This window comes from Clupea harengus, chromosome 2 (assembly GCF_900700415.2).
Source record: "Clupea harengus chromosome 2, Ch_v2.0.2, whole genome shotgun sequence".
Taxonomy (NCBI): Eukaryota; Metazoa; Chordata; class Actinopteri; order Clupeiformes; family Clupeidae; genus Clupea; species Clupea harengus.
In genome coordinates, this window is record NC_045153.1 from 16,483,739 (window position 1) to 16,496,598 (window position 12,860).

Consider the following 12,860-nt stretch of genomic DNA (forward strand, 5'->3'; position numbering starts at 1 on the left):
CAGTATGAGGACACTGAGAGAGCATGTTTGAATGCACTGGCAGCAGTAGTAGGAGTCAATATGAGGACACAGATTTGTGTCTGCAGCTAATGCACTGGCCCAGTGTTAACTGGAGCACCACTGCTACTGGTAAAACACGCATCAGGAATAGAATGGACCCCCTCTGTCTTTCTTCCTCTCTACTTCACACGTACACACACACACACACACACACACACACACACACACACACACACACACACACACACACACACACACACACACACACACACACACACACACAAGAGTTATCTGCACACCATTTTTTCAGACCATAGTGTTGCTGTGCTGACTCTATATGTGGGCCCCAAAGCAGAAATGTAGCCCTATTAAATTACCTGTTAGTAGGTTCCCCATTTCCACAAAAAGCAGAATACCTCATAAACCTGACTCCATACGTCAATAGCCCATAGGGACACCTCCCCAATAAAAACCTATTGTTGCCAAATTTTACAACTGCCTAATGACGACCACTCAGGCAAATGGAAAAGTAAACATGACCTAGAATAGTGATGGTGAGGGAGAGAATGTGTGTGTATTGATGTGTGTGTGTCACAGAAAAATATGGTGTGTGTGTGTGTGTGTGTGTGTGTGTGATTGAGTGAGTGAGCGAGCTTGTGTGTGTAAGTGATTGAGTGAGTGTGTGTGGGATAGTGGGAACGATGGATAGTGGGTGTAGGTTGGTATTTCTGTGCTTCTCCCTCAGGCTCTGCAACCAACCTCTCTCTCGCGCTCTCGCTCTCTCACTCTCACTCACTCTCTATCTCACTCCCTCTCCTCCCATGATGCTGTCCTGAGGGTAGCTGCTGTGCAATTTCACAAATATTCCCTCATTGCGCTCTCCTAGGTGGGCGTTCCAGCATAGCATGATGGATGTTTTGCCCTCACATGCACTTCTGTACCTCTCTTTTCTCTCTTTCTCTCTCTTTCTCTCTCTGTCTGTTTCTCTCACTTTCCCTCTGCTCACTCACTGTTGTTCACTTACTCCTTTTTTCTCTGTATTTCATTGCTCATTCCTTTGGAGCAGTCACTCAAACATGCACACACACACACACACCAGCAGAGCTTGGTCTTGGGAGGTAGCCATTAACGACCACCTCCACTGTTTGGCATTGAAACCGCGGCAGCTCGTTCGCCTAATTGATGCACAAACAGCCCCCGTTACAGCAGCTTCTCCATCGACACTACTGGAAGCCCTACTGCCTAACAGAGTCTGTGATGTATAGCGGCCCATCCTTTAAAAAAAAAAAAAATCTCTGCAAAGGGTGCATAGAGTGGTATCTGAAGCCGGCCAGCACTCCAGGTCCTGCTTGAAGCAGAGCTCTAAAGCAGGGATTTTGCTTGGTTTGAAAAGGGAGTGAAACTGCCCCAGCGGGATTAGGAAGCCCTCCCATTGTTATTTTGCTGACGGAAAAAAAGGAATGGATAGGAAAAGGTCAGAGTAGGTGTGTGTTCGGGTCGTATTCGCACACTGTGGCCAACGAGCGCGGGGTCAAAAGCACAATGGCTGCCTAACGAGGCGGACGCTCGGGAAAGGTCATCGTTGTGCTCAGTGCCAGCGCTATGTACAGTGGTCAGCAGTGTGCTAGTGTTGCACTCTCCCCCAATGATCCCAGTGCTGTAAAAGCCCCCCTCTCCATCCCTCCCCGCCCGCCTCCCTCTTTCAGCCAGCCAGCTCTTGCCTCCAAACTAGGTCAGCCTCTATCCACCCTGTAGTCCACAGGCAGTAGTTATGGATTATATTTAACAAGCTCAGGACTTCAACTCCCATAAGCCCCTTCTGTCAGAGCTTTATGAAGCTCAGCACCAGTGAAAATACCCCGCCCCCAGCTCCACATCTCTCCCCTTCTCTCTTGGCTTAAAGGAAGGCCCTCACCACACTGCGCCAGTGATGGCAGCTTTAGCCATATCTCTCTCTCTGCAGATTGTGTACCAAGATGGCCACAGACCCAGCATCACTGAGTACCACCCCTTAATTTCTCTCTTTTTTTCTCTCCCCTCTCTCTCTCTCTCTCTCTTTCTCTAACGCTCATCCAGGACCCCGGACCCATGCCCCCTTCCCCCATCCTGGGGCAGAAGCCGCTGCAGTTGATTGAAATCAAAGCCAGGGGGCGCTTCGGCTGCGTGTGGAAGGCTCAGCTGCTCAGCGATTACGTAGCCGTAAAGATCTTTCCCATTCAGGTAGGGAGGCCGTCCTCACAGGTCACGGGCTCCAAAGCTGCAGCGCTAAGCCTGCCAGGCTAATCCACTAGCACAATTACTGGGCTAATTACTCAGCCTCTTCACAGCCTCCATATGAATTGGCACAAATTCTAAATGAGCTTACATTTGTGTTGTTATGCACCTTGGCCGTAATCTACTGTAATATTTTTATATCTTGGTGAATGTTAACCTGTCTCTCGCTGTTTTGTGAATAACAGGCTTTGAGTGTTTGTAGATTTAATCATTATGACTCCCAATTTAACATGAATTTTATCAAACCAATAATTATAATCGATGTTTTGTGTCTACATTGTCTTCATTTTGCATGACGCGTTAAACGTCCTTGTTGCATGCACTTTTCTTTCACTAGGACAAGCAGTCATGGCAGAACGAGTTTGAGGTCTTCACTATGCCCGGCATGAGGCACGAGAACCTCCTGCACTTCATAGGAGCCGAGAAGAGAGGCAGCAATCTGGACATCGAACTGTGGTTGATCACCGCGTACCACGATAAGGTGCGTCTCTCTCTCGCTCTCTCTCGCTCTCTCTCTATTTATCTATCTCTCTCTCTCACTCTCACTCCTATCTGAGGTCCCTGCTCCCCCCCACTCCCCCCCCTACAGTTTCCTGACTTCTCCCTGTCCCTTTCCATGTCTGAGACGGCTGTGGACGGGTGAGAAGCGAAGCCTTTTGACCTTCCCTGTGGCTCGGCTCCCATCTTACCCTGTTGGTTTTACTCATTCAATTACTTTGAGTGAGGCTCATTTCAGTGTAATTGAATTTGGCCGCCGTTTCACAAGGCTACAGTGGGAGGCTTGCTGGTCGTTCTGCCCCCATCCCAACTCGTATCACCTGACCGATGGAAGTCATAAGGCCTGTGGAGAATGCAATTAGGTCCATTATCAAGTGAGACAAGGCATAATACACAAACCTAAGTAACTTATGTGAAAGTAACCAAAGCAGTTTAAGTGTAGGTTAAAGCAAGGAAGAGCCATCCTGCCGTATATTTATCCTGTGGCTTTAACGAGTTTTGGGCCCGTGGGGGAGTCTGTAATGGAACATTTGTCTGCTTGTGGATTATGACTGTCCCTCCCAGTTTCACTTCCTGCTGAACTTTGACCCCTCCTGCCACTGTAGACATTTATGGCTTTAGGAGTGCTTTAATATGTAATTGCCAGTGGAAGTACTGGTAAATATTTACAGAAGACCGGACCCAACAATGATTCAAGACATTGTTAGTTCAGTGGCCACTTCAGTTGTACAAACCTATGGGATATACTTATTGTTAAGTTGCCCTTACTGGGATTTAGCATCAGACCTTGCCTAACCAGGCTCTATTACTACTGCAAGGGCCTTTTACGTCAGGGGCGCTGTATTTCAAGTCAGTTGTACGGCTGGCAGTGAGAACAATGACCTTTACCTTGTCCAAGCTCGTTCCCCACAGCAAGGCCTCAAACAACCTGTGCCACAGTGCAAGTTTCTGCCCCCTAGTGGTGAAAAAAATAACAACACTCCAACCATTAATAATAAACATTCCTCCTAGCTGTACTGTGAGAGTGATCAGCTGAGGAATGATAATATGCCTCAAGAACATGCCTATATACACAAGAAAACTATGATGTTGTTGTTTTATTTTTGGTCATTCTACAGTGTTATCCTGTGACAGTGTGATTTGTATTTAATCTGCATGCACCTTCTTGTTGCACAGGGTTCTCTGACGGACTTCCTGAAGGCCAACGTGGTGTCTTGGAGCGAGTTGTGCCATATTGCCCAGACCATGGCTCGTGGGCTGGCCTACTTGCATGCTGACATTCCTGGCCTGAGAGATGGCCACAAACCCGCCATCGCTCACCGGTCAGTCCCACATCACATGTCCCAATCAGGCGGCCGCTGCTGCATCACTTAACATTTAGATTTAAGAGAATATTTTTCATCATTCATGACTGACAGGAAGGTGAAAGACATAATGCATTGTTAACTTACAAAGTACAAGTATTATCAATATTGCATACAGGGGGGTTTGGACTTGCTATCTTTTTTTAAAACAAAACAACATACAACAGTGTAGAATGTTGATAGTATTACAGAGCTTTGGTTGAAGACGTCTTGTTCTTTGCATTGGAAATTAGATTTATTTTTAATAAAATGTTAAAAGAACATTCTATTTACAGAACACTTAAAGATGGAGTGCTTAAGTAATGCACATTGGTGGAACACTGTGTGATATATTCTAAGCAATTTCCTGACAAATAGTTTTCATAGCCAAGACCTGGCACTCAAGTAGCGCTCACGCTGTGTGTGCTGTTTCTCTCATCAGTAGCTGCACTTTAATCGCTTTGCCTTAAGAGGTTGGCTCACATGGCTCACATGGCTCAAATCTCAAAAGCCTAATTGTCTTTAACATGCCTCTGTATCCTGTTTATATCCCACTGTATCCCCGCACACACAGAGACATCAAGAGCAAGAACGTGCTGATCAAGTCCAACCTGAGCGCCTGCATTGCAGACTTTGGCCTGGCCCTGAAGTTCGATACTGGCAAGTCAGCTGGAGACACACACGGACAGGTGGGTACTCACAGAGCTCTTAGGAGCAGTGAACCAGTCCAGAAACGTACTAAAGGTTGGAAGGCCTAAAAGGAATACTGAGGCTTGTCTCATTATGTCTGAAGTGGCACTCCTGGCTTTCACGTTTGGACGTATTGTGAACCCCTTGAACCTCTAACCCTAAATCTGACCTCTGACCTTTCTGGTTTAAAGGTGGGGACGCGGCGGTACATGGCACCAGAGGCGCTGGAGGGCGCCATAAACTTCCAGCGGGACTCTTTCCTGAGGATAGACATGTACGCCGTAGGCCTGGTGCTGTGGGAGCTCGCTGCCCGCTGCACAGCTGCTGACGGTAAGACGTCCTGTGACATGTACACCCTAAAGCAGGCCCAGGCCTGCTAACTAAAGCATGTGTAGGTCATGAGAAGTTCGAGAACTTTTAGAAATAAAGTGATGAGAAGTGATTATTCTAGAAACAAAATGTCCAGTTGGAGACCCTAAAAAAAAGCTGATCACACTTATGGTAATGGCAGATTTTTTTATTTTTTTTTAGGATTTCTGTTATTAAAGTTAGTAATCTTGGATCGGATGTGGTGATAAGTTTTGAAAGGGAAATAATTTGTTTACAGGTTGAGGTTGGGTTTCTGCATGTAGGTCGCAGAGGTAGGTTGAAAACATGTGAACAGGAAGATGTTTGTATGGGGAGTTTCTTCTCTCAAAGAGTCTTTACACTGGCATTCAGTGGTTTATCATTTAAATTCAAATCTGTTGTAATTCCATGCAGTTTGACCACAGCTGTCGTAATACAGCTTTGTAATGAGAGAACAACAATCCAATGCCAGGAAGTTGCGTTCATCAGAGTAGGCCATTTAGGGCACAAAGAACCTGTCTTTTTTTTACATGCTCTCTTTCCCACTGATGTGAGGTCATACATGTTTCGTGTCCTGGGGGTAAAATACCCTGAACTGACCTCCGACCTGCTACAGGGCCAGCCGGCCCTGCACGCTCACTACCCCTGACTTTGCCCAGGGTCTCTGCCATTGATTATTACTGTCTGGCGTTGATGGAGCCGCTCCATGCCAGACCTTATGGGGAGAGGGGATGTTGTGGCGAGGGTCGTCATGTGTGACGACCTTCTCTGATCCCCATTGATGGTTTATTTGTTTTTGTCCACACTAAGGTTATATGCATTAAGGGCTGCTTCCACAATAGTTTTTACCCACACAAAACTGGGCAAGTGAATGTGTTGTATAGAGATGCAACAAACAATGCAAAGAATGTGTTGTTTTGAGAATAGAGGGTCTATGTCTCACAACTCAACCCTTAGTGTTTGTTTGGTGATGGCAGTAATGATTTCAAATTCTGTGAGGTTCAAGCAGCACAGAAAACATGAGTTTGGCACCCCCTAGAGCTCATGCTGCCCTCCAAATGGGATATGGATTAACTCCAAAAACTATTTAATATACAGTAAATATCAAATATTTTTAAAAAGCTAGTGGAAGTGACCTAGTTGTCTAGATTTCAGACAAAATTACTTGGTATAAGCAAATCATCTAGGACAGGGGTTTTCAACTGGTTTTGTCCCAGGGACCACCATTCTGACTAGAAAGTAATTTGCGGCCCACTGATGTGCCTGCACGCGCGTGCATGTTTGTAACCACCGCTGCCACGCCCCCTCCCCCTGCACAGATATTCTGCCTATAAGACGATATTTTCACAATATTCAAGAGTAATCTGGAAATGTGTTGAAATATCAAAGCGAATTTATAAAAATAAAAAATTCAATGGTAAACTGATCAACATAGGCTCATGTCGCGGACCCCCTGCAATGCCTTCGCGGACCACCAGGGGGCCACGGACCCCCTGTTGAAAACCCCTGATCTAGGAGGTGACTAGTCTCGACCTTGGTTGTGTCAGGCCCCCTTGTGCCATGACTAATTGAAGAACAAATTTGATGTCAAATTAAGTAAACAATACAGTTGTGTGTGTGTATATGTATGTGTGCTGAGTCTGATAGTGTTTTGTGACGGCCTCTTCATAAACCAATTATAAGTGGTTCGTTGTTTCTTTTTTATTGGTTTATCATCAGCAAGAACACTGGAGCACAGGGTGCAGATTCATGAATGATGGTTTTATGCATTTATACATTTTATACAACAAAATTTGGATAAAAAGATGACAATGCTGACTGCGTAAAGCTGTATTTGTCTCCCAGCCGTCTGAAGTCTTGTGTGTTCTGTGTCCTCTCCTCAGGCCCAGTGGACGAGTACATGCTGCCCTTTGAGGAGGAGGTGGGCCAGCACCCCTCGCTGGAGGACATGCAGGAGGTGGTGGTGCACAAGAAGCTGAGGCCAACCCTCAGGGAGTGCTGGCAGAAACACCCGGTGAGCCCCAGCTCCTGGACACACACACACACACACACACACACACACACACACACTGGAACTGGATGCGGCACGACAAGAGCCAGCAGGCTTTCAGACACACACAGCTCGCCTGTTGTCAGCCTGCAAGATTAGGGTTCATATAATAAAGTAAAAAAGGAGTGGGGTTTGCACAACTTGCTTTTCATAGTGATTAATCATTAATCATAACTCCTCCAGTATTGTCCCTGTCACCTCCTGCTGTTACTCAGCCTGGTTTCCACAAACAAGGCCCTTTGTTCAGGCACCTCAAAATCAGTGTCCAGCATATACAGCATAGGTATAGCATTTAAACTTTTTTTTTTTTTTTTTTTAAGTTTGAGACTTAAAATAGTACGAGAAGTGACTGGAGGAAAGCGTAGTTAATTAGACCATTGAAGGTCGTTCCAGCTGCTTCGGTGGGCTCCAGCAGTGGCAGCCAGGTGTTTCAGCTCTGGGCCCGACGGGCTCATTTCATTCACACTTCTAATTATACGGACCATGCTGGGACATAGAGGAGGTGTCAGTGTGGATTTATGTGGCACAGTCATATCATTTAGTCTACACAACTCTGAAACTCTGGGAGAAACGGGAGATGGTGTTCAGCGAGCAATTATTGTGTATTCCAGTGTTTTTTCTTGTGTTTTTGGGGCTGTCAAGTGTAAGTTGTCAGGTGAAAACTGACACGCCTGCATTATTCTGTCTTTCTCTCTTGGTCTCTTTACTCCCTTTTTATTTTCACTTTTGTCATTTTAAATTTCTCTACTCTTTCTCATCCTCTCTCTCTCTCTCTCTCTCTCTCTCTCTCTCTCTCTCTCTCTCTGCCCCTCCAGGGTCTGGTCATGCTGTGCGAGACCATCGAGGAGTGCTGGGACCACGAGGCGGAAGCGCGGCTGTCGGCAGGCTGCGTGGAGGAGCGCGTGGTTCAGATGCAGCGGCTGAACAACGTCACCGCGCCCGAGGAGATTGTCACCGTGGTCACCATGGTCACCAACGTGGACTACCCGCCAAAGGAATCCAGCCTCTGACTAGCCGGAGGCGCTGCCTGAGAAACAAAAACAAACACGGATGTAAAAAAAATATGAAATAAATAAGAGAAAAAGAAGATGTGATAAATAAACAGAGAGACGACACAGATAAACCCAATGAACCCAGGAACGCACTGGTGGCGTCCCCCAACCCCCCCCCCCCCCCCCCACCCCACTCCCACCCCTGGATTGTACATACAGGCAGGAGGACAGTCACGTGGTTTAGTCACTGAAAGGACATAGGCCTACTCCAGGTCTTATTGCATAGCTACATGTGTGCCTAACGACTCTCTTTAGGGTCCTTTGGACACAGTTGGGGGAAGTCCACAGAGCCGAACTCTTTAAGGGGAGCCCTCACTGCATGGACACTCTTGTTCACTACTTGACGACTGGACGGCTGTATTTAAAAAGTCAAACTTCCGCTGATGTCCCTTGTGGAAAGGAACAATGACGTCCTTTGCAGAGTAAGAAGAGGACAACGAGCATCAGCTCACTGTTCATTTCATTTCAGTATGAATAATAAAAAAAAAAGGGTAATGTTGGTTTTGAAATGCATCAGTTGATCTTGTGTTCTCACGAATGACTATTGCAATGCCAATAAGAAACAGCTTCTGAATGTCAAGTGTATTGCTGCTGTACATAAACTATATCAGAGAGAGTGAGATGTCACAGAAATCAAAAGTTTTTTTTAAGATTTGCTTTTTTTTTTCTGAAGCATTTCTTAACGGGAAAAAATTACCAACTTCTTTCTACAAGGTATACCTCAGTCTCTCATCAGATCTATAAAACTTTTATTCTCAGCACTAAAACAGCAAAACACTATGGAGCATTTAGATGACCTATGTTAGGCAGTGAAGACTTTCAAACACTTGCAGGGGTGTAAGAGTTCTTTTTTTCCAACAAATCTGAGTATGCCAAGATGAAAAGGCCATTCATAAACCAGTATTTCTGCCTTTTTAAGATATTTTTGCTTCTGCTTCCCCCCCCCCTGCTGTTGATAATGTGACCATCCCTCTCCTTTTTTTTAATCATTGTGGTGATTGTTATTTTATGTACGATTGATTTTTAGAGAGATTGAGAAGAAAAAAAAAGATCCCTGAAAATATGAATTTAGTGAAAATGACATGAAAGCACTTAACCCGTTTGTAGATTTGCAGTGTCCACAAAATGATTGACGTATGTGCATGCCTTTTGTGTTTGTTTTGTTTCTTTTTTTTTGTCTCTTTATATGTGGGGCTGATGGGTAGGGAAAGTATGACACTGGTATATGATATGGAAACATTTTAATGTTTTATGTTGTTTGTTTTTCATTTTCTAAAGCCGATTTTATCTCCCGTTATCTATTGTCCGGGTGTTGCTCGTGTTTTTGTACCTCGTCTGCATTGGTGGAGACGTTCTCCTTTCCCTTGTGTCTGCTGTGATCACTGTACTTCAGTACGTCTCAGGAAGCTCTCTGGCCCCCTCCTCCCTCCCTCCTTCAGCTGCTCTCATTCTGGTGCCACAGATATACTCACCTTTTTGGGTTTATATTTAATTTAATTTTGTCGGAGGGGCGTACATATACAGTCATGCACACTTGCAGGACTTTCAGGCTATAGCTTAGGGACAGTTTGATGGTTACTTGCTCAGACCTCCCCCCTTAGAGTATGGAAGGGATGTTTGTATGCCACGCCATGCTGACGCGTCTGGAGGCACTGGTGCCATGACAGGTTCTGCGCTGTGGGCAATGTGGCGGATTCGCTCCCATGCTTCTGTTGCTGCTCTCCAACTAGTCTGGTTTATTGCTCTAAGACCCCCTTCCATTCTCCCTGATAATCTCAGCGTACGTTTGTTTTTCCACATAAAGAACTATTCAGGGACACTCTGACAGATTCTGGTCTGCCTACTTTTATGCAGTTGAGCTTCACTGGAGAAGGGGGGGGGGGCATGTGCTGGCCCACCACCACCAAAGCCTAGACTGACAAATGTAGCATCTGGATTTTGATCAGCTCTACACTAGCTGCTTCTTAAGTCACGCAGATGCTCTGCAGAATGTGGAAAACGTTAAGCGAAAAGGAAGATCTAACAAGGCGCTGTGCCAACGCCAGGCTGGGACCAGACTAGTGGCTTCCTGAGATTGGGGTAGTGCTTTGGCATTGGTCTGAACAGGTGTCAGCCTGTTGCCTGTGTTTAATGTAATGCATTGGGGGGGTGGGGGAGGGGAGCAGTGGTGATGACCGTTGGCTTGGACGTTCTCTCAGGACCTCAGTGAGGTGATTGTAGAAGTGGGTTGTGTGTGTGGGGGAGAAAGAGACAGCGAGTCATGCAAGCAGGGTGGGACAGGGGAGGCGTATATGCAATCTCTCAGATTTGTCAGTATGCATCTATGTAGCCATGTTCTCAAAGCTTTTTTGGCTGAGAGGGTTTCCAGTATTATTTTTGAATGTTGATTTTATTCCCTTCCCCCTCCTGTTTATAAAACACTAAAGTTTTTATTTGTGGGCTTCGCATGACAGGACTGATTGCTGTTCGGTGGTTGGTTGTGGTTTCCAGGTGCTTCGCTGCCACATACATGCATCTCCGTCTGTGAAATGTCTTTCTTTTTCTCACGTGACGACAAGATTTTTATTTAAGTCAGTCAAACAGGAGCATGAGCCCTATACTTTTCTGTCAAAGAAAGCCAAACCTCCCCAACATGATTATCAGATGACTGGATTGCAAATGCACACTTATGTATATATGAATGTTGTTTTAGATTGTGAATCTAGCATGAGGTTTTTTTTTATGGTCTCAAGGCGAAAAAAGCAAAGAAAAAAATCCTTTATAATATTATTAAAGAAAAAAAAAGATTTTATCTGTGTTTATTTTGTATATTGGTATTTTAAATTTGTTTTTATTAATTTATGTCATGGCCCAAAGTTATCTTTCTAACCAGAAGAAAGGTTTCTGGTCAATGCGTCAAACACCCTGGATCAGTATATCCTTTACCTCAGATCTCCCAGTCGGCAGTCGGCGTCATCACAACGTGTAACAAACTGTGTAGGGAGCGTCTTGCAGTGCAATGCTTAGAGAACAACAACAACAACTGGAATTTGACCAGCAGATTTTTTTCTTTTCTTGTTCTACTCTCACAACAGCAGATGCGCAGTGACACATTTACCTCTCACATACCATGTGAAGCAACTGTCACCATCATTCAAAATTAGCCATCATGGGTGCAAAGCCAACTGCCCTGCTCTCAAAGCTGACCTGCCGCGTTTCTCCTCTTTTTTTTTGTTTTTTTTGTTTAACTGATATTTAACAAATTCAGGGCCTGGTCAGAAGTGATTGTGAAATATTGTACAAATGAAATGGTATGCTTCTCCCCTCAAGTAAAGTATAGTGACTGCTCTGAACTGTGTTCTCTCTGTGTATTTTTGATATAAGTAAAAAATGTTATGTGAATTCTCTGGTACAATACATACAAGACACATTAAGGTATATTGACTTGTTGCATTTCGAAATTAGTATGTGCATACACATGTTTCAAAATACAGTATAGGTGCTAGTTTATAGCATAGGTGAAACATCATGGGTCGTTTTCTAATGCACCTGAAGGAGGCAGTAAAGTCTCACAGATTATATGAGACCCTTGACAGTCAGCTCAGGAATTGCATTTACAGGTGCTTTCACACTACAACTTTTGGACTGCTGTTACTGTTCGATTCGGTTCGTTTAGTTTCGTTGACGTGAAGGCTTTTCTTCCCGAAATCTGTCAACAAGTGACCGAGTCCTCCTGAAAACGGGGGTCTGGGGGAGGGTTCCACCTCTATTGCGGTTTGTATTTGGTGTAAAAACTATCCGATCTAAAACCAGTAAATATACTATGAAGGTATTATTGGAGCAAAACAACGTGGAATTTGTTGGCTAGTTGTAGGAAACAGTACATTTTAAATCGCAGAGAAAAACGCTTTAGGAGTTGCAGACTCAAATTCTTTATTGCAGGTGCACAAATCCTATTGTACGAATCACAAATTAGGAAATTAATACCTTCAGTATTGTACGGAGCACCCTTTATTCTGTATTCACTATATTCACTGCGGCAACAGAAGAAAAACTACGGAGCCCCCTAAGGGTCAAGGTGGTGATTTTGTTTTTCAGAGATATTTTCCGGTTCCTTCACAATAGTTTTGTGTTTCCTCGCAAGAAGTATGAAGTAAATTGCTAAAGTGAAAGTATTGCGAGTGAATGCAAAAGTATTACTAGGGAACGCAAAAATAGCTCAGAAAAAATCACCACCGTGGCTCCGTAGTTTTGCTACAGTTGCAGTGAATATGTTGTAAAACAGATTCACACACCTGTATCAAAAAGTGTGAAGGTGTTGATTTTTTTCCCCTCTTTCACAAACTTAACAGTTACACCTTCTCAAATTCTTCACTTCAGGAGCACAAATGCTACGCATCACAAATTAAGGAAATCATACACCCAGATTTTTGCTATAATTGCTGCAGCGAGCGTGGTGCAAAATATATTCACATACCCCTATCAAAGTGCGAATGCAAAAAAAGTCATGGACAAAATTTGCACATCAGTATGTAAATTCGTACGGAGCCCCCTAAGGGCCATGATAGTGACTTTTTTCTGAGCTGCTTTTGCAAAAGTATTGCTAGGGAATAAAAAAATATTGCA

At 44.6% G+C, this 12,860-nt stretch overlaps 1 protein-coding gene across 4 annotated transcripts in view; it reads left to right on the forward strand.

The window, feature by feature from the left end:
* acvr2aa (activin A receptor type 2Aa) overlaps window positions 1-11,587 on the forward strand; it is a 33,962-nt gene extending 22,375 nt beyond the window's left edge. For all 4 annotated transcript variants that reach the window (XM_031584657.2, XM_031584662.2, XM_012819449.3 and 1 more), the window contains 7 exons: window positions 2,077-2,220; window positions 2,612-2,755; window positions 3,949-4,094; window positions 4,690-4,804; window positions 4,997-5,135; window positions 7,037-7,167; window positions 8,019-11,587. In XM_031584657.2, coding sequence (XP_031440517.1) covers window positions 2,077-2,220; window positions 2,612-2,755; window positions 3,949-4,094; window positions 4,690-4,804; window positions 4,997-5,135; window positions 7,037-7,167; window positions 8,019-8,213 — 1,014 coding nt within the window. In that variant the 3' untranslated portion in view covers window positions 8,214-11,587. The remainder of the gene's footprint in view (window positions 1-2,076; window positions 2,221-2,611; window positions 2,756-3,948; window positions 4,095-4,689; window positions 4,805-4,996; window positions 5,136-7,036; window positions 7,168-8,018) is intronic.
* The last annotated feature ends 1,273 nt before the right edge of the window (window positions 11,588-12,860 follow it).